Genomic DNA, 23261 nt, shown 5'->3' with positions numbered 1-23261 from the left:
AAACAAATTCTTAACAGCAAAATGATACTATTGATTTGGCACGGTCAAAGTCGGAATACCATCATTCAAAGTAGATAAAACACTACTATGTAAAGATAAATAATATCTTTGAAATATGTATTTAATGTCTGTCCAGAAACACCTGCTGTTGCGTCAGGCTGTCTGACATTATAATTTTAAAGAAAGTCTAAAGCTCCAACTCAAGTTTTTCAATCGATATGTGTCCGTGTAAGCCAAGCTTGGAGTTTTCAGGCAGCTTTGCATAATACTTGTCATACACTGCCCTCATGTGGAGAAATGCAAAATTGCTAAGACTCAACAATACTCAGATTTAAAGAGATGTTAACTCAGACTGATGTAAAAAAAGAAAAAACAATATTTAATAACAATAAATTGTAAAACATTAATGGGTTCAGTTGAGTCCGGTTGACCCAAAGCCTCCCGTCCCACGCTCAGTGTCATCTAGTCTCTGAAAAAGACATTTTCATGTAATGATTAATTATTGTACATGAAAACCTTTTAACCATGTTTTCAGTAGTGTGCGTTGGCGTCTTACCTCCTCCTCAACTAATTCTGGGTAGGCGATGCGCTCACACACCAGTTGTGCAATCCGATCACCTTTTTTAACTGGAAGTTTGGATACACAAAATATTGTGTTAGATGTTAATTGAGAAAAACTTTATTTTTTTTAACCTATAATCAATACTTATATTCAATTTTAAATGCTGAAAATGATCTACCTTTTATAATGCCTTAATTTTTTTTCCCAAAAAAGATGGATCAGAACAATTAAAATATTTTTTTTTTAAAAATGTTCAGAACATTCCACAGGTGAAGGTTTATTGGAAATCGATGAGTCTTAAGGATGAGGTAAAATTCACCAAATTATAAACCAACTGACCAATTAAACATATCTTTCATTTGAAAAAGTTTGCATTCAACTTTTACTAACATTTTAGAAATTTGATAGTTCCTAATAAATAAAAAATTATTTGATCCTGTTTTTTGTAGTATAGTTTACACAAATGTTGGCCTTTGAGAAGTCAATAACGCACCTTCAAATGTCTGTTTGCTGAAGTTAAATAGGACAACACCCACATTCCCTCTGTAGTCCTCATCAACGACTCCAGCTAAGAATACACAGGGAGGGAAATAATTAAAATCAACCTGATGAAAGATATTTGACCCAATTTAATGTATTTTATCCTATTAAGCAGGAATCGTGTTTCTGTCGGTGGTGTAGAAAGAGTGAGCAATCCACTCACCTCCAACGTCAATAAAATGCTTTGCTGCGAGACCAGATCTTGGTGCTGAAAATAAAGTACAGTAAAATTACTGCCTAAAAAGTTGCTGTGTATTTGCATACAAATGGGTTTGGGTTGGGTTTTATTTTAAAGAATTCTTACGTGTGTGTAAGCAACTCACCCACTCTGCCATAACAACCATGTGGCACTGCTATCTGGATGTCAGTTTTCACGATGGCCTTGTCCATTGGGCCGATTGAATAATCATATGCACTGAATTTAAAAAAAGAAAGTTAGTTTTCTAAATCTTATTTGATTTTACTATCGTTTCGTCTTGATTGTGAGCAATGGGTATTGTTTAATGTCAAGGGCTGCCAGTTGAGTTATTTGTGCATGATTTTAGAAAAATGAATGAAAAGTAACCTGTAGAGGTCGAATCCAGCAGCTTTTGGGGAGCCTCGGGTGGGTGTAGTGGCATGTTCCGAAAGTTTGGCGAAACGAAGAACAGAACCCTCGGCAGGGTTTTGTTTGAACCTTTTCGATGAAGAAAGCTGGGTGGCATCAGCAACCTCTGAGATAGGCGTGTAGGCAGGCATGTTAGGATCGGTACAATGCAAAAAACAAACAGCAAAAATAAAACAACAGTAAAAGTGAAATGTCTTCACTCGGTTCTGGAGTAAAACGACTGCAATGATCAACGAACGTCTTCCCGCCGATTCATTTTATAAAATACGCGGGCCGAGTTTACAGTTAGCCCCGCCTCCGAATTTTTCCCTTTTTTCATTTGAACTGCTACGTCACTTCCATTATGTCGCGAGAGTTCATCTGTAAATACGACAAGGGCAGCAAACAGATGAGAACCGCGTCCAACCTTGCTTATACGTTCGCGTAGAAGAATAGCAGAATAAACCGCGTGTATTGTTGCTGTCGTCTCGACGTTCAGTCTTCAATACAGGTTTCCAATATGCTAAACACAACGCTCACCGAAATGCTAATGAAGCTAACGTCACGTAGCAATGCGTACGGTAATATATATTTTCAGGTGCTTGCCTTTGTTATGACTGATCATTCGAGAGTGAAATTGCCTCCTCAAACAGAACAGGTTTCTGACAGCGCGAGGAAACCTAAACATTCGTGTCATGGCGTCTGCAAACAAACGTATTATAATAAACACGTAAACTAGCTTAGCCTTTAATCGCTGAAGCACACGTCTCCCTCCCCGCCATATTGAATGTGGTCGTTGAAGACACCTCATTCGTTTGCCACTTGCAGATGGACGACTTGTATATAAGCAAACAATACAGACAAAATTAACAATGCAAATTTATTTTATTTTAAAATGATTTTTTCAAGTACACACACAAGTACACTTAAATAGAAAGACACTGCATAAAGTCAGAATGATTATAAAACAATGGTTATCTAAACAAAACCTTAAATATATCGAAAATGAAAAACAATATGCCATGGGTAAACTTAAGAACGTATTTTACATTTTTTTTTAATTTAAAACAAAAAAAATTAGGTTATGTGTTAAATCATTGATACAAAGTTGTTTATTCCCAAAAATACAGATTAATACGGTGAGACTCCTACTATTTACATTTATTTCGCAGTAACAGGTCCCAGGTGTTTATTCAAAGGGATCTGAGACTGTGGATGCAGAATGTTTGATGTGTGCATCTTATGCATTTAAAACAATCCATAAGTGTCCGTTATTGATATCGTGATGGCACCCTGTAGTGAGATAAGTGTTGCTGATTAGTAACTTCACTTTTGTTTCACATCTAAAGGTTCTGGAATGGTCCTTGAACATGGCTTATCATCACAGCACTAGCAAACACATTCCTGTGCAAGACTCTCATGAGTAGAAGGTGAGCACACTCTTGTGGTTGCCTCTTATGAGGATGGTGGGTGGGAGGTCCTTGGTCAGAATGTCCAACCAGGCCATGTAGAGGAAGTCAGAGATGGTTTCCTTTCGTGCGATAGGCATGCTTCTGCAGGGGGGTCAGACACTCCGAGTCAGACTCTTCAACGGATGAGTTCAAGTGATTATAGTGCTCGAACGGTTCTACTTACACCACAATCAGGTTCGCGGATTTGGAGTTCTCCTGAAGCAACTCATTCAGTCGAACCTGCAGGTTGGTCTGTAAAGCAGAAGCGGTTTTGCTCATTTTTGTCTTTCAACCAATAATCATCTCCAGAAAGAGCAGGTGGCAATGTCACAGGTCACATAGTTTGCGTTTTTTCTGCTCCGAGTGATTCAATTGTGAAATGATTTATATTGGGGGTGTCAAACATTCAGTCCTCAGAGAGAACACATTAACTTTTTCTGAAAACTTAATGCTTTTGCTCATTTTCTCCACCAAAGGTTGCCTTGAAGACCACTTAAATGACATTCTGAAATCAACAGTTTGTCAAGATTTGGCCCGCTTCACATACCTTCTCCTCAAATTCATCCAACTCATCATCAGTAATCTTCCAAGGCTGATTTTTCCGCATAGCCTCAACCTGAGTACTGTCTCTGGTCCTCTCGTGAAGACGGAAAGGTTCAATCATGTCCTCCAACTTCTTTAAGCTGAGACCATACAAATGAGGACATGGGGCACCAAGGGCAGACGTTGGACCAAGATGATTTTCTAACATGTACCTTTCGTTACGAGGCTTGATATGGATGTCATCGATGACTATGATGTCAGCGCATTGAATTCGGAACTTATGTAGCAGCAACTTCATCCTGCAAGACAGAAAAGGCACACCGATAAACTGTTAAATGTATGTTTATTCACCACCAGGGAACATCTCTAATTTCACGCCTTTGCCCTTGGCACACCACATCGACAGTTAATCAGACCCATGCTCGTTAGGCTATAATTGATAGTGAAACAATTAGCTGATTCCACTCACTCCTGTTTATCCATCTCGCTGCGTCCGGGCTGCCCTGCAATGAAAATTCTCATTTTGCAGTTGTTCCACTTCTTCCTGGTGGTGAGGATGTAGGGCAGCAGCAGAGTGAGACCTGTCAGAAAGCAGGCAGAACCATGAGTCAAGTTGCTTTTTCTGTGGAGAAGATATTCCATAGACGTACACATTAACATCTCAAGCGTCACCCACCTCCATCGTCAAAGAGCCACCACACGTCAAGTGTTCCTTTGGGCTGTTTGGTCTTAAACTGAGTACTGGCCTGCACCAGCTTCTCATTCATCTTGGCAACCTGTGGTGGTGGGGGGCCGCACACTGATACTGAGCGGGAGACAAAAGATTGGAGACATGAGAGTTGGATGAGATGAGGCATTGTAAATAGCTGAGTGAATGCGGAGAGGGAAGACGGAGGAGGAAATGACTGTGCATCAGCAGGAAGAGACATCCTTCAGCTCTAAAGTTCCACAGAGGCCTGATGCGGGTTGAGTACAAACAACAAGACACTTGTCATCAGATTTGGCAAATGTACTCGCACTGTATTTTAGTAGAAGTACAGATGCATGAATCGACATTAGAAAAAAAAAAAAATGCATAAGCAAAGTATTTGTATTTGGGTTATGTTCCACCATTGCTTGTCATCTTGGCAAAATGCAGCCCTTGTGTGTGCCAATGTGTGTCTGTGTACAGAGATGCTGGAACAAATTGAGTATTGGATTACCCCCCTAGACAAATCTTTTAGATTTCTTATATCCTAATGGGACTCTGGCGAGGTTTCCAAAACAAGACAGAAAGACATTGCTTCCATTTGGCAAATGCTCTTCAAATCCAAGACAGTAGAATTAAAGTAGTGTTTTTTTTTTTTTTAAAGATTTATCTCTTAATGCCGCCGTTACAAATAGAATGCATTTAACCTTACCTCGGGTGGTGAGCACTTGCTGAGATGGTCTTGACTTCCTGAACAATCCTTTCCCTTTGCCTCCATTTGACGTGAAATCACTTTCCAGCTCCTGTTGTTCCTTTGCTGATTTTAGCATTTCATCTGAAGAGAACATTTACGATACGTTAATACCTTTGGCTATTATTGAGGTTGCTGTCATATATTTGGTAGGGGTAATTCTACACTGCTGCAAACTATATCCACGATAACGCTTGACACTCGAAAGCCTACTTACATGTATTGAAGCTCGCAGTGAACTTTGTTCGTCTTTCATATAAGGAATAGATTGTCCCAGATAGTGCTCCCTGAGACTCTATAAATGGTGTCTATAAAAATACTGTATACTGACCTTCTGCCTCAATAATATGAGAAACATCAAGTCCCTGGTTTATCCTTAAAATTGCTGCTCCATATTCAAAGTCAAAGGCATCACTGTCAGAAAAAACAAATTTCAGTTAAGTGCATGTAATTGCTTTGCTTAATTTATTCATAAGAACTGTGTGGGTGGTGTGTGAGGATATATGCTAATAACTTACTGCAGCACTCCCACATAACTCTGGACTGCTTCTGAACCTGAAGTCTGCCAGTTTGTTTTGAAGCCCATCATTAGTGTGTTGGGCTTCATGCGGCCAAGACCTGAGGCCTGTAAACATGGGCAAGCGTCGCAACAATTACATAGTGGAGAAATATTAGCTCAGTAATTTGACTACATGTTTACGCAATTTCTATTCATTTATTCTGTTCCATTAATCGATTGTAGCATTGTGGATTAGTTATCGTGACTCAACAAGTCGCTTGCACGAGGCTTTACAATTTTCATTTCTAAAACAATGCAAGAGCTCATTAAATGGCCATGCCTAAAAATCTGTAAACTGATATGGGATTCTGTTGTTGTTTATTTTTAGTGCCATAAACCAACAATACCTGCAGATACAGTCTATAGTCTTTGGTGTGGTTAAAAAGACTTCACGATTAGGTTCATCTACATCAACAAATGTTAGCTATCACATTGTTTCCACACCTTATCAATTTGCATCACTCTCAAACCGAACCAAATTATGTTAAAGATATCTTTATTTATATATTTTTTTAATCAAATTGCAACCTGTGTAGTATATAATTGTTGTGGAGCCTATCAAATTTGCCTCAGATTATACAGTTAATTTCGGAGAACACAATATTTCTGTGTTTTACATGAGAAGACAAAATGACCAAAAAGTTATGCAGTTTCCCAAACCAAGTTGTGTGGCTGGGCTGTTTTACTGCCACAAGATCAATCTGCACATCCTGTGTCGAGCAGGGGCCCACATCCAGCACAGTGTTAATCAATTATAGCCTTTAAAGTTACGTACTGTTTGAAGTAAAAAATCCTGACAATGAAACAAGGCCTTATCTAAGGTGAGGTGTGATAGTGGAATTGTTTCCCTGCTTCTCATTAACTCTGCACATTTTGGCAGATCCTTCTGAGCATAGCAATAGATACTCGGTGTATCTCTGAGGGACAACAACGGTCAATAAAAACACCTTCTGCTATGTGTACGTTTCGTTCTCCAGTTACACTTTAACAAAATAGATTTTTCTGGGTCAGTTGGTTTGTTTTTTCACATCACATTATTAGGCTGACCTGCAGCAGGGTCTCCACTCCGTCCCGGAATTTGTCACAGTTTACGGCGGCGTAAAATGCTTTACGTTTGGTCTTCTTCAGCCATTGCTGATTCTTCTCCATGCCAGTGTTCATTTCAGGCAAGGCCTCTACCCTTGGACCCTGGAGAGATTAATGTGGACATAAATTGCATTTGCTGCGCTGCACAAAATTGGACAACAATAAGATCTGAGAGCGGGACTTTACCACAAACACTTCACAGGTGAGGCAGAGTCCATAGTTCTTAGAAAAAGAGTGAGCTAGGTCTAGCAGAGCTGGCCTGGTCCGAGTGGCCCCTGTCAATGCCAAGATCTGAGGCCTGAAGAAAACGAGTATGTGTCACAACAAGCAACTACAGTTTAATTCAAATATTGGCAACATGTTGCTATTTCGGGCTGGATTGATTACACCCAGTGGTTAAAGTGACCCTTTTCCAGTTTGATTTGTTTACACCCATTCCAAGGGTATGTGTTAGGGCAATGTATCGGAAGCGCAACGCCACAGTCTGAAAACCCTTGTCATCATGAAACGTCAATAAAATACACCAATCAACAATGTAGTGCCTGTTCTACCAGTTGTTAATGATGCAATTTAAACTCTATTGCAAATTTGTCCTCACAAAACTATCATGCTGGTCCTTGATGACAGGTCAAGTAAGAGCAGACAACAAATGAATGGCTGGCCCTCAATAAAAAAAAAAAAACAGAACTGTAAATGATGTAAATGTTTCTTTTTACTTGCAAAATCTTTACCTGAAGTTCTTGACGTGATCTTCTACTCCAGCTAGAGACAGAGCATTGCTGACCGCACTGACAAACGTCACCGCCTGAGTAGATGAGCCCCAGTTCACGTCTGGAGAGGACCATAATGGGTGAGTGCCAACAGACTGGAGGTAAAGGGCTAAACAAGTCTACGCACAAACAAAACGGCTCACCTGGCTTCTTGACCTTGACATATATGTAGAGGAGGATCTCAATGGCGTAAGTGAGCAGCGCCGCCCACCAGTTAATGACAAACATGACACCACAGCACAGAGCAGCACCCAGCAAGGACAGCCACATGTTGTAAAATTTGTATGCTGGTCGCCAACCTGGTGAAACATGAGCAAGGGGAGCATGTTAGGTGTGATGGTAATATCAAGTGATTAGATAAACATTTCCCCTCAGCAACATTAATGAAACTTGCATATTCTCATGACATCAAATAAGAGCCACATCAAACTTTTTTTTTTTTTTTTTTTAAACCAATTTAACGTAAGGTGATTGGAAACAAATTCTCATTTGCAATGTTGAACTAGCAGCAGACGACAGAGTGAAACAAAGCCATTTTTATAGATAGATAGACAATAAACTGCAGTGTGTCACGGTTACATACATATGTAAAAGGTGAATAAAAGGTTCAAAAGGGACAAAAAAAACCAAGGTGCAGCAAATGTACAGTTTCCCTTACTAACTTTTTGAACATGTACTAGCGTGTGAATTCTGACTCAACTTTAAGTATGCACTTGTAGTGTTTTAAAGTTCACCATGTACCCACCTGGAGACTTTGCGTAGGAAGCATGGAAGCAGGAGAAATTGATAAGTGCGTAAGATGCCAAGAAGAAGTTTGAAATGATGGGCGCAATGGTATTGAGATTCCCTGGGGAGACGAGAAAATTTACTTATTGGCAAAATATACACAAAACAACCATTTCAATTTTAAAACTGCAGAATAGCTTCATTTTTAGTTAAGTTAGTTAAGATAAGCATGAGTACTGTTGAACAAACCGATGAGAATGAAGGCCACAGAAATGAAAAATGTGAGGACGTAACCACGGATGGGCTCGTCGTTCTTGCCATGTCCTTTGGCAAAGAAGTGCAGAGCCTTATAGATGTTGTCTTTGCACAGCGCCTGAGGCACAGAACAAATGATGAGTCAAGAAAGTACTTGAATTGTATCCAAAGAAGACCTCTTTTGTGAAATTGTATACAGTGGTGCCTTGAGTTTAATTTATTATTCGCTTATAACGTAAAATTACCGCATCACAAATCATCTTTAGCTATTGTAATGAATGGAAATGCCAGTAATTTAGTCAAATACCCAGTCACCAAGGATCATGGAGTTTTCCTGAGACTTCTGAATGTCATATACTCGTAAATATATCTTGAAAATATAGTGAACTTTAAAGGTGAAAATACCTTCTATATCAGATATGTCATGGTGGGACTTGATAATATGTCAGTGTTCAATCGTCGGTGCAATGTGGTTGAAACGCATTACAGTTATTTTTCGCCAGGCCGTTAAAGGAATAAAAATTATGTTTCACCTTCAAGAGGTGCTGCACTTAGTGAAAGACTTAAGCCGGGTCACTTGTTTCTCAAAGCTCCACTGTGGTTCCATATTTATGAAATGTTTGGGAATGACTGACCTGGAAAACTTTGGGAGCACTAACAAGCGAAGCCAAAGCGGATGAGAGTGTAGCTGAAAAAGTTCCAGCTATGATGAGAGGACCAAAGCCTGACACCAAAGTCATCACCTGATGGACACATCAGTAAGAAGAGCGCTTCATTAGAGCCCTCATCTAGTATTTGAGGCTGTCAGCCCTCAGGAAGAGGTGTTTACCTGGAAGTTGTTCATTGCGCCAAACTTGCAGCTTTCAACTGCGCAGGAAGAAAAATTGTAGCCAAGTTCACAGGCAGCAACGGCTGAATCTCCACATGCTACGCCAGGAGTGATGAGATCCGTTATGTTTCCTGTCGCATCACGCACAACGCTGGCAGCTGATCAGAGAAAAAGATGACATTGTTGTAATGGCAATCATTTGCATTGAAATTAAATCAAATGGTTGAACTGCATCCAGAAATGGATTGTTCTGAGGGTTCACTAGACAGGTTCAAATAACTTTTTTTTTTTTTTTTTTTTTTTTAAATGGAATGTACTTACAGACACAAAGACCCACACCCAAGTAGGTAATACCCGTGATCAGAATAGCCAACAAGGTGCCTTTTGGAATGGCTGCCTGAGCATCCTGGAAAGTAACAGAAATCTTTGTTAGCCAATTTTACATTTGTAGTTAATACAATGGCAATAATATTCTTCTGTAAAGAAAACAGAGTGTTGGTCTATTTGTTTGTGAGGGAAAAGTTACCCGTAAGTCACCGGAAATGTTGGCTCCTGCCAAGATCCCGGTCGCAGCAGGGAAAAATATGGAAAACACTGAAAAGAACGACTCTTGATTTCGGAAAGCCGGTGGAAAGTTTTCTAAGAAGATATTCACTGTAAAGGAAAACGCAGGGAAAATTACATCAGATGTGCTCTTGCACTAAATATTACAGTGTTGTCATGATTAATCCATCCAGTATTTTTGCTTTGAATTGCGAGCACTAACTTGAGATACTGTATGGGGACGGTGAACTCAATTCAACATTTTTTTCCACAATCAGCAGCAGTTGGGAAAATAGTGACCAAATTGTCAAAGCAAAAAGGCTTTAAGCTGTTTAATGCCATGCCCAATTGAGGTTTACTGTCAAACTTAACATACATTTAAAAAAAAAAAAAACTTTTGGTATTTAAAACAGCCCAAAAAATCCCTAAAGAAAGGCACTGCTTGATTAATGTTGACACACCATGGAAAACACCATTGACATGCGAACGATTAGCATTGATAATTGCAGTGTTATAACCCCAATACATTTACAATACCACTGCATCTTACTGAGTCACTGACAATCACTAGGTCACTAGATACGGCAGGATACAGTAGCAGCCCAGCAAACATTGTGCCTTCATGGTGGCCATGTTGGCAGGGATGCAGGCATTATACAGATATTGAAATTAAGTCATAACTGGCTCGTTTTCTTTTTTTTTGCTTGTTTAATTGCCGTCCACACACACGGAATGTGCTGACACGAGATAAGTGTCACTTGAGGCACACAGCTCGAAATGGGCGTACGTATATCATATCTACCAATGTTCATATCTATACTTACAGTAGTTGCAAAGCTAGTCGTTGTTGTGCCTGCATTGCTATTTTTTTATTATTATTATTATTTATTTATTATTGAAAACACAAGCACATTATTTTTATCTCAAGTCACGGCTTTTCTGAAATTGCTCAAAATGTTCGTTTATAAGTCTGTCGAGTTGTTTTCTTACCATCATAATTAAATACCCCCTTGGATTTCTTGTCAGCGGTGGGAGGAATGAAGGTGCCCACAAATACATTCACAATAGCCGCCAGTAGGATGACGAGTAGGACTATCTGGGCCTGTGTGTGGCAATAGGCTTTAATTTAGTGCAATACAAGGCATAAACATTCCCACAATATGCCCGAGGATTTCCAAACTAAACACTCAATGTGACGCTAACCTTGGCCTCCCATTCCATTCCAGCTACAGATATGCCCAACAGCAGCACCACTGTGATGACTCCAATGATTCTAATGTCATTTAATGGATCCACCATGAGTACATCATGCTCCTGAAGCGAGAGAACACAATTATGTCACATATGAGTTACAGTAGCAGTTTGTTTCTTTCCCTGTATTAACCATTGAATCGCTTAAAAAAATAATACATTACTGTGTCCCCCTACTGTGTGTATCAAGAAATCATTATGATGCAAAAGCCCTTATGCACTCTTCTCTTTGTTCTTATTCTATAGTTGGAGGTAAGATACAAGGAAAAAATATTGATGATTTTTTTTTTTTTCTTTCAGAAAAAGCTCCACCTTGGTTTTCGTGAAACTGACCCATGTCCTACAGCTGATTTACTCAAGAACGGAATGCGCTGGTGAAAGATGAGAATCTACTCCTTCTTTTGGTAGGCTAGGTGCTTATTTTTTTTAAAATGGCTCGTTTAAATTTCTGAGAGTGCTGGACTAATGGAATAAAACATTTGTGCGTTGACCAGCAACATTTTAACATTACGCACCACGAGTAATTCCACGACGGTCTCTGCAAATCCGACGACATACATGGCTACAGCCACTGCATTGGCAAAGGCAAATATCAGGCCGATGGAACCACCAAACTCTGGTCCCAAGCTGCGAGATATCAGGTAGTAGGCCCCGCCTGTACACACACAAAGCAGATAATTCATCTTCACGCAGCTCATTATTTGATATCTTGCGAGATGTTATGACTTACCTCCCCTGACCACACCATTAGTGCAAATTGCTGACATGGAAAGGCCAGTGATTGTTGTCACCACACAACTGAGAGCAATAACCACTATTCCCAAACCTGGAATGTGCAAAAATCATTACTTTTTCAAACGTACACATTCAGCAATCATGCATTCTTATTAAACACATTGTAAAAATCAAACCCACGGTCACCTTTGCACAGAGTCCCAAAGGAGACTGAAACCGTCGATTATCGCCACGTCGTTGCAAGCTATTCCAAATAGTTTAGAACAAAAGCTGGTGCTGATCAATATGTTCTTGAACAAGGAAAACACACCCCGTCTCCACTTCCTCTACTTTATATACAGTATACACAGCATAAAAGGTATTTTTGTTTTTTTAATGGGTCATTTAAACATCGGCAGAACAAACCTGATCTGTAAAATCAAACCTAGTTTTCTCAAATGCAGTACAAGTGCAAAATTAACTTTCTTATAAAATTTCCTGATAATGTTTTGACATAACATGCTGAGCAGAAAAACTTGCCCCTGACCTGTCACTTTCTGATAAAGAAATTAGGACCTTCATTGCTTTTACTAAAATAGAATACTTCAATTGCAGGCCAATAGCAAAATGAGTGGCACAAAATCCCAATCAGATGTTGAACTGGACTCATTTTGTCCAACGACACTGACTCACCCCAGCCAGCTTGGCCAAACACCCAGGACAGGCGGATGAACAACATGACGCCCCAAATGTTCAGCATGCATCTCACCTGTGGATGACAAATAGCATGGGTGAAGGCCTTGATCTATTGTTGTAAGATAATACAATTACGCAGTGTGTCTTTTATAAACCCTTTTAAGTACTAACATTAGAATTTAACCGGTGGAATTTTATAATACCACCAGTTGTACTAATAACAGCCAGTTGAAAAACAGTGCACAGTTCGGCCTCAGTGCTAACATACTTAAGTCATTCTACTAGTGCACAGAAATGTCATACTGTAGTGGAAAAAAAAAAAAAACATCTCTACAAAGAAATTCTCATTCTACTAGTGCACCCAAGTCACTCTATTAGTGTGCAGAATTGTCTTATTAGTGCGGATAAAGAGCGTTCCAGTGCATGGGGCAGTTCAGCGCACTCGTAGGATATTGAATAAATATTCCAATGGCCTTTCTATAGAATCTCCTTTCATAAAGCATTTGGAGCCTGTCACGGCCCACCATAACTTACCAAGACCCCCCTTATCCAGCCGAACTTTACAGCTCCTTTGCCGCTGTCAAGGGGAACAACAGACTCCACGTCGTCCGAGGGGGTGCCGTTGCTCCCCTCATAATCATCCTCCACGGTGTCTGGGACAGAGATGGCTCCATTCGGCTGGAAAGGCATCAGAGAGGAGTAACATGCACTTTTACCTTAATGAGGTTTACTTAGAAGTAGAATGTGCATTTTTTTTTTCATCAGGATGAAGATTGATATATCATTTGTCAATCCATTAAGCTGCTGTGTGTCTGCCCTTGAGAACTAAAGAGAAAAAGACAAAACTAATTTTAGCATTCTCGGAAGATAAATATAGAGCATTAAACGACTCCCCAGCATCTCGTTTAGTCTGAGCTCACTCATGCGTTTAATTTCGTTGTTGTCAGACTGCCGGTGTCCTTTTCAATGCGATAAATTGCCCTAGTGTGCAATTTTAATTTGAAATAGTTCAAAACTATGTATCGTGGCCATTCGTCATTTAGCGAACTGTTTGTGGCATTTTTGTTGATGGATAACCTTGCACATTTTTCAATTTATTTTAAATATGACAGCCAAGAGAAATACTGAAAACGAGTCCAGAAGGCTACTACAGTCAAGCCTGTAAAACTCAAATGACCTATTAGCCCAACTCTTTTGCAATAGGAAGCGTCATAAAAGGTCAAAAAAAAAAAAAAAAAAAAGCTGTAAAAGTCTTAAGCGTGTCAATTACTCAAATGATGGAATAACTTCTCGTGCCTTTTTTTCACAAGTCTATCAAGTTAATCTGTAAACTTTGTGGATCGTTTTAGGTGTCTGAACTTTACAGTATCTAGTTTTTTGACTGATCTTTACTTTTACTACCCACAACTAAAGATAGATATCGACACATTGTACTTTGTATTTTATTGGCTTCTTACTTTTTTAATTTCTTCGGATGACTACATAAGACATAAAATAGATAAAGAGACCAAGAGATCATTGATTGATTCTGATTTTGGGATTTTTATAAGGCAGAAAATGAAACTGGGACAGGAGCGGCGTGAACCAGGGAGGATTCATGACAGGAAAAACGTTCGAGAGAAGCAGGATCCTTTCATGGTCGTATTCAAGAGGATTTATGAATTCCCAATCTAATCTGGAAAATTTTATACCTCTAAGGTGTATTTTTTTCAGTTGTTGTCATTGAGTAATTTAAATTTTTTTAGATTTTTTTTAGCAAAACTATTGGAATATGTTTTCATAGCATGTCTGTTAATTTTGCGCTAACCAAGTTAATAAAGTTATTTTCTGTGTAGAGACTTTACGTATCATATTGGTACATTTTTAATCTCACTTGAATCAGTGGTTCCACTTTTAAGTCCTTTTTTTACATGAGAACGCACAACAAAACTAGTGGCTGACACCTCTAAAATCCTTGATGAAAATGAAATTTTTTATTCCTGAAGTCCATCCTCTATTCTACTGTCCATCATGCTTCTCTAATTGCATGAATTTTAGGGCAACAGTAATTTTCACTCATCTACTTGGAGAGATTATCAATCGATATTTTTAACAGAAACTTTGGATTGAAGAAGGGGTTCCCAAGTAAGGAGGGTCAAGGAGATGTATGTTGAGGAAGAATCTAATGTTTTACTCTAATCTTAAGGCATTTTGACAAGTGTTTCAAAATTCTTTCAGACTTTGGGGCAATCTCGTCTCATTGCTACTATGAATACTTTTTTAGCTTCTGGTGCTCTTTTTGGACCTTGTCATGAATTCTAAAATAAGGGTCAGAAACTGGGTTCTCTTCACAACGTGAACTGCAGATCATGAATGAGGACACAAACAGAAAACGATGACTCACCTTTTGAAAGACATCATGCAGCTCCTGCAGCGACGGCCGCACAGCCCGGTGACCACTCACGCTGCCCGCATTACGATAGAAGTCAATATTGGGCACCCGGTCTAAAGTGTCGTGACCGAAGGCGCTGGCCACCGAGGGCCGGACCTCCCGCAAATCATCGTCCTTGTCATAGACCGACGGTCCATCCAGAGTGGAATCGTAAGCGAGGTTAACATGCTCCCCGCTGTTTGACTTGACCTTCTCCATCAGGAACGATGAAGGATCTTCTCGGGTTTAAAAATTCAAGGGGAAAACACTTGTGTGGGTTTGATATCTTCAGGCATCCAAGAATCTTTTTGAAGATTCAACCGCTTTATGGACATATATACTCCTGAGTCAAACTTCTTTGAAGAACTCCTTCTTCTTTATCGACTTGATTCATCTCTGACGGCCCACTTTTATACCCTACACCCTAGGGTCATATGCCAGCTATTTCAGCGATTGGCTAACGCTCAGGATCAACCCTCAGAAAACGGCTGTCACATATGTCCTTGCTCCATCACAAAGGCATTGCTTAACGATTAACCAAGTCATAAAATGCCAAATGAGAGATAACGGAGCTCATTGCCTGAGCTCTAGTGAATTGATTACTAATAATCTGAAGTGCAGGTAACATGTTGTTCAACGGTGGCACTTTATGGCACTATGGGTATTTCCTTTGACCAGAAAATGAATCACGCGACAGGAAAATCCCACCGAGGAAGCTCACAAAGCTAAGCAGCAGAGGTAACAGATGCATTGGTCGTCGCATTAATGAATCAGCATAACAGGCTAAAAAAAAGTTGAAAGGTCACTTTAATCGTAAGTCTGTTCAAGTTATTTGTCATCATTCACCGCAGGAAAGTCTTTGAAGTGAATTTGGTGGATTGACTTGAAGTGACGAATAAGCCATAAAATGAGAGTTAATGTGATACCATGAATTACAGGAACATGCCTGCGGCATTTCTGTAGGAACACATGACTCCTGAACTGCCTTTAAAATACTTTTTAACAGGCAAGCTTCCTTATTACCGACACACACTATGATTTATGCACCAGTGAAAGGCAGTCTAATGACTCAAAATCTGACCTTGAGGCTCCTTTGCAATGAAACGAAGTAGTAGCCCAGCGTATGTTTTGTGTACTGATGGAAAGGAAGGAGTCTGTGGCAATAAAACTTATCAGAATTGGAACACAGTGACTTTAGCTATTTTCTTCAGGAATAGTACTGAATGAGTCATGCTGAAGAGAGGAAAATTTCCACTGTGGCATCCAGGCTTTCAATTCTTATCTTTGTTTCAAGCTCAGTGAAAAGAAAAGACTAGTGGTGAATAAAAAGAGACTGCAGTCTTCTACGGTGGACACACCTGGTCCTTGCTTGCTGCCTTCCGTCTGGACATAAACATCCTTCAAATTGGCAGCACCATCAGACTCTTTCTTTTTTTTTTTGTCTGACTTAATTTAGAGGCTGCAGGTCACCTCAAACAACTGTATAGTCCATTTAGGATTTAGCAGTGGGCCGAGCACTCGAAACTGTACGGGCTGTAACGGTGCAGGCAGGAAATCTTCATTATGTTCTTGAAAGGGCTCAGGAGATGGTACACTGCAGCATTTCCTCACTGCAATGTGAACAAACGCAAGATGTACACTGTGCAGAGAAAAAAAAAAATCTGTCAGTAAAAGTTACCACTGCTTTGACTCTGTCAGTGTCTCCCAATTATTTTACTTTTGTACTGTAAAACTATGGCAGTAACAGGGACACATAAATCCTTTTTAAATATATCTAATGGATTTGCTGATTCAGTGCAAGTGGACTGTTTTTGTGTACTACAGTGGTAGCTTTGAAATACTCGTTGAATTAGTTCTGTGAATCAAATAATGTTTACTCTTTGAAAAAAATGGAAATGCCTCCCTCCAAAACAAAACAATGTAGTTATTAAAGAAAATATAGCGCTGTAGTATTGTGTTTTATAAAAGCATGCACTATTGACATACAGTAATTAAATGTAATGTAAATAATTAATCACTTTTCTTCATTCTTGCTTCTATTCAATGGACGTTGTACTGCTCTTTCTTAAGTGCATCCCTTAACCACCTGGGGCCAGTAAAATACAGATATAAAGAGAGAATGCTCGTATCGCCAAAATCATTTCTTTTCAGGAAGCATATGTTGCTCCATTGTTTGTGTTTAAATACTTTAAATATGTTGCGTCAAGGGTCATAACGTACATTAGATATTTTCCTACATGGGTTTTATAAACGCTCACCTCGCGTCCTGTCTGAATGTAGCGTGAATCAAAGCTGTGTTTTTTACACATGTAACTCTATTTGTGAAATTAATAATTTTACAATAGATGCCCCAACCCCCAAAAAAAAAAAAAAATTACTTCTCTCTGCAGTATTCTTCATTGGAAACTTTCCGAAAGTAAGTTTTTAAACAAAATACTTTTATGACCATTAAGAACACCTATTTATGTTGCAGTCAGTAGATAATTATTTATCTATCCAGTAAAAGGGGCCCACCTAGTTAGGTCCAACTTGACTTGACATATTTCAGATGACATAGTCAATGCAGGAATAAATGAGCTCAACATATGCAGGATCTGCAAACGTCTCACCATTTGAATGCGTCTTGAATGCATATGTTTTGTTTTTTTCTTAGCTAAAAGCTGCTGCACTCATTTAGCGATTGAGCTAGACAAGTGGTAATTTTTATTAGGTACAAATAACATGACCAGCTTTGGCACTGATTTTAGAATCGCTGTTTTTTAAGTTGATTAATTGAGATTTTATAGCAACTGAGAACTCTTTAAACAGCTTTGTTGTTTAAAAAAAAAAAAATGAAGGCTACTGTACCTTGTGATCTTATCATGACACAAAAGGCTCGAGCAGTCCGAAGACCACAAGTGATAAAATTTATGATTTATAATCAGTAAAAGCTAAGGTTCATGATTTGTCTACTTGTGCTTACACTTTGTAACAAGTGTTCAATGAACACAAAGATCTACTGTGATTACAGTTGAGTTCTAATCACCTTCTCTGACCTTAAAATGCTGATTTCTCCAAGGGCCAGTCTTTGTTGTCCAGTATCATATTAGTTTAGTCTAAGTGCAGATTTACACAGTAAAATGCTGTAAAATGTCAATCATCATGCAGGAACGCTGTTGCTTGACATTTTGATTAATGTTCAGCTGTGCTCTTTGTCATTTTAGCAATTTATAGCGCCCTCCATAATTGTTGGCACCTCTGTTTAAAATGAGTTAAAAGCCTCAAAATGAGCAGGGTTTTTTTTCAATTGCAGAAACATTCTCCCACACTGAAAACTGTGGACATGGTGCACCAGGCAGAGAATCAAGCTCCACTCATGGGCATCCCATTTTATAGAGCTCAACCCACGGGCATAAAATAACCAGGACTTCTAATGCTGCCCGTTAATCGCTGTAGCCACTGGCGGCCACCTTACGTTGCCAAAGTCTAAGCACGCTTAGCATGAATGCTTGAATTTCTCAGCTTCGTTTTCACATCATTTTTTGTACCAATAAGTCTGGAAGAAGCTGCACATTTCATTGCTAAGAATGAAATTATAAAATTTCTCCAAATGTATTTCTCAGAGCCCTATTTTCAAAGATCAATCTGTGTCATGTTATCAGAGCCACAAACAATGAAATAAAAGAAAGGTCAATCAAGAAAGAGATCATTATGAAATGTTGATGTAACTTTTGTAAGTCACCATTCGGGATCCTGGGATAATATATTCTCTTGAGTGGTCGATGCAGTCTGTGAGTTTTGCTATCCATGAAGCTCTCATGATTCCATACACAATGACGTAAAAAAAAGCACCAATAACGTCTTTTCAGTAAAAAAAAAAAAAAAAATAGAGAAGTTGTCAGTAAAAGAGGCAACGTAAAATGGCTGCCATGTGAGCCGATAGGCAATGCATGTTATTATATACGTCCCTCAAACCTTTGAAAACCTGTGGAGAGAATGTTAAAGGTGAGAATGCAGAGGAGCGGACCGAACTTGCTGGATAATTTACATAAATTGTGCCAAGAGAAATGGTAGAAAATCACTCTTTCTGTATTCTCCCTTTCTGTATTCTCCCTTCTTGTGAATCATTGTCGGAGAAGATAAGGTGCTGTTTTATTGGCAAAAAAGGGTCGTACAAAGTATAAACATCATTGCTAATGATTGTGACGTGCAGGTGGGATTTTTTTCTCCCCAACTAAATTAAACGCACTTTTAGGATTTTCCTTTTTTTAATATTTTGATCTATCTATCTATCTATCTATCTATCTATCTATCTATCTATCTATCTATCTATCTATCTATCTATCTATCTATCTATCTATCTATCTATCTATCTATCTATCTATCTATCTATCTATCTATCTATCTATCTATCTATCTATCTATCTATCTATCGCCTTTCTGTCCCTCTGTCAATCATTGGGGGGGCAATTGTGTCCTGTACCTGTAGAAATATCTCAGCACAACAATGAGTTTGACACGTCTGATATACAAGAACTTGACTACATACCTTTATTTCTCACACAAAGCTTCCTAATTCACACAGTTAAGTGAAGAAACTCCATTTATTTTTACATCATTGAGTCGAATGTCATCAAGAAACTCTTCCACCAGCTGAGTAGGCAACAGGTCCGCATATCTATCATCATGATATGTTACGCAGGCCCACACAACATATACAGGAGCTCTAATGTTTCTAGATGAAGGCACATAAACCCATTGAAGGTCACAGTAAGGCAGATTCACAGCACTACGGAGAAAGTGTAGATAATTGCAAAGGAAACGCCCCAAACGTTGACCAGCCTGCCACGTGACTGATGCACAGTCTAAAACCATCCAGTCTTGTCTTGTCTGGAAGGTGGAATGGGCTTGGCTGAGAATAGACAACGGCTTCCTCTACAGTGCTCATAAATGTCCATTTCCAGTGTGACCTTCTCCTATGCAGACAGGTCGCGAGAGTCTAGCAGCACTAAAAGATCGAAAATGAATCCTTTCCTGCTCCTTAATCCTCATTTTGTTCCTTCAGCTCCACCAGCCAACATTTGGACAGGATTCTTGACAGACATTCTTTATCATTTGTCATTCCGGACAGATGAAATGGATAGTAAACGTGTTTCTTTCGCTCAGACTTTGGCACCAAACAGTAAGCCATCATTCAACAGCAGCAGTACAAACTCTGAATTTTGCATCATTAAGAAACAGTAACACCATAATACAAATCAGTTTGCCGTCCCTTATGTGGCTTCTCAAACCGATCCGTATATAGCAGCAGCAGTAGCAGCATGTCTTTAATTCACCAGCGGATTGGATTTGATTGGCCTACACAATCCACATGATAGTTTCACATCGATACCCTGTATCCAATCGCGTACATTCTTGTGCAGGACGGATTCCGCCCTGCAGATGTGCAGTCGTTTTTTCCATTCAGAGATCACTTTTGGAAACTTATCCCTGAGTCTACATGGGAATAATACAGCGGTGTACCGCACAACTCTTGCGCGTCCTCCTCTTGCTGTGATCGTCTGCACACATTCAGCTATTGGGCGAGGGTTAAAGGGAGCTTCAGCCATTTCCGTGCCAGTTGATGAGCTGAAGGAGAATATGACACAGCATTTGCCACACACTCCCTCCCACACCATGTAGACGCAGTAACCAACCACTCTTGGCTGACTGAAGAGAAGAGCAACACTACAGTATATTGCCAAAAGTATTTGCTCACCTGCCTTGACTTGCATATGATAGTATAGCATCTCGTTCTTCATACAAAGATTCAGTCTGGGAATGTTTTCCACAAGGTCTAGGAGAAAGTTTACGAGACATTTGACCATTCTTCCAGAAAGGCATTTATGATGTCTCGCACTGATGTTGGACGAGAAAGCCCGGCTCTCCTTTTCCACTCTAATTCATCCAAAAGATGTTTTATAGAGTTGAGCTCGGGACTCAGTTAAAGGCAGTCAAGTTAATCCACAATTGACCTTTCTTTGTGTATTGGTGCGCTTTCATTTTGGAACATGAAGGTGCCATCCAGAAATGTTCTCACAAAATCAAAAGCATAGAAATAGCCTCACAAATGTGCTTCTAGAAGAATGATGAAAAACAAATCCTAAAAGCACACCTCTAAACTTTGCGGAAAGTCTGCAGATGTCACTCAAGTTCAGATGCAAGTCGAGGATGGTGGCCGAATATTGTCTTTTTTTGGGCCATCATAGACATGTTGGTTCTGAAATTCTGTAAACATTCAATGGTGACAACTTTGGATGGGAATGAACAGACAGAATGTAAAGTTTGCAAAATTGTAAGTTAGTTGCAAACATTACGTAAACCAAAATGAAGAATCCTGTAGAATAATTTTCTTTAAAACAGCCAAATCTCCATTTGTAAATCCCACTGTGTATTCCTCTGTCTCATCCACACAATTTATTGCAGGCGCCCTCAGAGACCACAGCTATCACATGGCACGGATAATCTGTAGAACAACTATATTTTGATCCCGAAACTAAATATCAACTACCTATTGATTCACAAGTGAAATATCAAACTTCGACCATTCTCCTCAGTTGCACTTGATTGAAACTTACTTTTGCAACCCTAGTCAAGTAAATAACAGTGTTGCGTTTGTGTGTGTGCGTGTGTTCCATCAGTGATTGACTGAATGCATATGAAAGCCTAAAATAATCAAGGTTTGTGAGGACATCTACGGATGTCGGTGCCCCTGTGTTAAGTCAGGGCATACTCAAACGTCCCTTTCTCCAGCCCTTCGATGCCGTCTGCCCAGTTGGAAGATGGCATGCTGCTGTAGGGGTCCAGAAGGATCCTGAAGCACCTCACTATCAGCAGTCCCAGGAACACTAGTAGCATTCCTACGAAGGCAAACGCCGTCTTCTGTTCCAGAGTCAGGGAGTGCGCCATCATGTCGTTTCCGCTCATGGCAGCCAGGGAGTGGTTGTAGTGGACGCTACACATTGTAAATCAACACTTCGGTGCCTCATCTCTCCTCTGACGGGGTCACTGGTTGCATGTTACCTAGACAGAGATGACGTGATTTGGGACTCTTGTGCAGATAGATCCATTTAAACAGCCTGTAACGCTACTAATCATCAGCAATAAAGGTACGGAGGGCTCGGCAATATGTTCAATATAGATTATTTGCAATGCACATGAGAACTAACCATGACTCATGAAGGGTGAAGGAATCTATAAATAGCTTCTTTCAGTTATGTTAGGAGAAAAACTTCGATCGCTCCACCTTGGCACAATGTTGCAGAGATTGAAGGAGGTAAAACACTGAATTTTATATGTGTGTGTGAGTGTGAGGGGGGGCTTCATGAAGTTACAGCAATAAGAAGACATCTTCGCCCAAAGCATGACCACATAGCTTTGAGCTGAGTTTGAATCCCAGTGTGTCGCAGTGCTTATCGTCAGATATTAAACACAGGCTAAGCAATAACCATGAAAACATCGCATTGGGGCATGGCGCTATGGACTGTATGTTACTTTCTGGAAACATGACCTGTTGCATAGGCGCATATGTCTGCCAGACAGTGTGTAATTCCATTAGGCATGAAACAACGAATGCAAACATTTGCTGCAAGTCAACCTCTGCCACTCATTTGTCCACAAATTTTTTCCAAGCAGCAGGTGGCCCAAGTGAATGAAATAGATGGTGGAATGAATTGAAAGACACAGGAGAGGAAAATAGGATGATTAGTAAGACACAGGTATGCATGGCAAGAGAGAGAGAGAGAGAGTGAGGGAGCGAGAGAGAGAGAGTGAGAAGAGTGTCTTGAGGGGGAAAGCAGATGTCTTACCGTCATTATGGTGCTATTCACAGACCTGTTGATAGCACTTCTGCAGAGGTCCTCCCTCTCAGACGCCGCACAAATATATCCATGAAACCGACCACTATTAGCATGTTGAAGCCTCGTGTCTCACCAAAACAAAAAAAAAATCCAAAGAGGTAGGAAGCAATAGCCGAGAGGCGAGGGAGGGAAGCTCAAGACTGGATGCGTCTCAGGGATGCTGCTGCTCATCCTTGTGCCGCCTTACTTGCTGCCTCCTGCTCATTATCATTCCCTATCTCTATCTCTCCCTAAAGCAACGCACACGCCGCTGCTGCATGGCAACCACTTGTTAGTCTCACTCAGCTGCCCTGCTGCCTCACTCATTCACAACATTCCTCCCTCAGCAGCGCAAGGATGGCCGCAGCGGCACATAAACAAGCGATCTTCCGTCTCCTCCCTTTGCATCTTTGCAGACTGGGTGTGTTTGTGATTTCTACCTCAA

At 39.9% G+C, this 23261-nt stretch overlaps 3 protein-coding genes and 1 long non-coding RNA gene across 5 annotated transcripts; 1 reads left to right on the top strand and 3 right to left on the bottom strand.

The window, feature by feature from the left end:
- Positions 1 to 358: 358 nt before the first annotated feature.
- dut (deoxyuridine triphosphatase) lies at positions 359 to 2454 on the bottom strand. The gene is made up of 7 exons (XM_049718766.1): positions 2295 to 2454; positions 1668 to 1815; positions 1426 to 1517; positions 1266 to 1310; positions 1056 to 1130; positions 557 to 627; positions 359 to 469 (listed from the first exon to the last, which is right to left on the bottom strand). The coding sequence occupies exons 1-7, from the start codon at positions 2383 to 2385 to the stop codon at positions 413 to 415; spliced, it is 579 nt and encodes a 192-aa protein (XP_049574723.1). The 5' UTR covers positions 2386 to 2454; the 3' UTR covers positions 359 to 412.
- LOC125967579 (uncharacterized) lies at positions 2047 to 14389 on the top strand. The gene is made up of 6 exons (XR_011086767.1): positions 2047 to 2269; positions 3038 to 6968; positions 7529 to 7616; positions 11441 to 11544; positions 11635 to 11781; positions 13104 to 14389. It is a non-coding gene; the product is annotated as an uncharacterized lncRNA (long non-coding RNA).
- Positions 2555 to 15179, bottom strand: slc12a1 (solute carrier family 12 member 1). 2 transcript variants are annotated; one of them, XM_049718761.2, is made up of 26 exons: positions 14934 to 15179; positions 13085 to 13228; positions 12548 to 12623; positions 11871 to 11966; positions 11656 to 11795; positions 11093 to 11203; positions 10880 to 10991; positions 9873 to 10000; positions 9668 to 9752; positions 9347 to 9504; positions 9153 to 9260; positions 8512 to 8635; positions 8282 to 8383; positions 7680 to 7835; positions 7498 to 7597; positions 6953 to 7064; positions 6728 to 6868; positions 5640 to 5746; positions 5453 to 5535; positions 5083 to 5205; positions 4359 to 4487; positions 4152 to 4263; positions 3895 to 3981; positions 3687 to 3822; positions 3324 to 3391; positions 2555 to 3241 (listed from the first exon to the last, which is right to left on the bottom strand). In XM_049718761.2, the coding sequence occupies exons 1-26, from the start codon at positions 15177 to 15179 to the stop codon at positions 3106 to 3108; spliced, it is 3120 nt and encodes a 1039-aa protein (XP_049574718.1). In that variant the 3' UTR covers positions 2555 to 3105. The 2 variants fall into 2 exon arrangements, with proteins under 2 accessions (XP_049574718.1, XP_049574717.1); XM_049718760.2 differs by having other exon boundaries at positions 3687 to 3981.
- A 4288-nt stretch (positions 15180 to 19467) lies between these two features.
- ctxn2 (cortexin 2) lies at positions 19468 to 23259 on the bottom strand. The gene is made up of 2 exons (XM_049718767.1): positions 22787 to 23259; positions 19468 to 22001 (listed from the first exon to the last, which is right to left on the bottom strand). Exon 2 carries the CDS (start codon positions 21939 to 21941, stop codon positions 21696 to 21698), a length of 246 nt encoding a protein of 81 aa, XP_049574724.1. The 5' UTR covers positions 21942 to 22001; positions 22787 to 23259; the 3' UTR covers positions 19468 to 21695.
- Positions 23260 to 23261: the final 2 nt, after the last annotated feature.

Source organism: Syngnathus scovelli, chromosome 4 (genome assembly GCF_024217435.2).
Source record: "Syngnathus scovelli strain Florida chromosome 4, RoL_Ssco_1.2, whole genome shotgun sequence".
Classification (NCBI taxonomy): Eukaryota; Metazoa; Chordata; class Actinopteri; order Syngnathiformes; family Syngnathidae; genus Syngnathus; species Syngnathus scovelli.
Note: the sequence above shows the minus strand (reverse complement) of the source record. Positions and strands in the feature narration are given on the sequence as shown.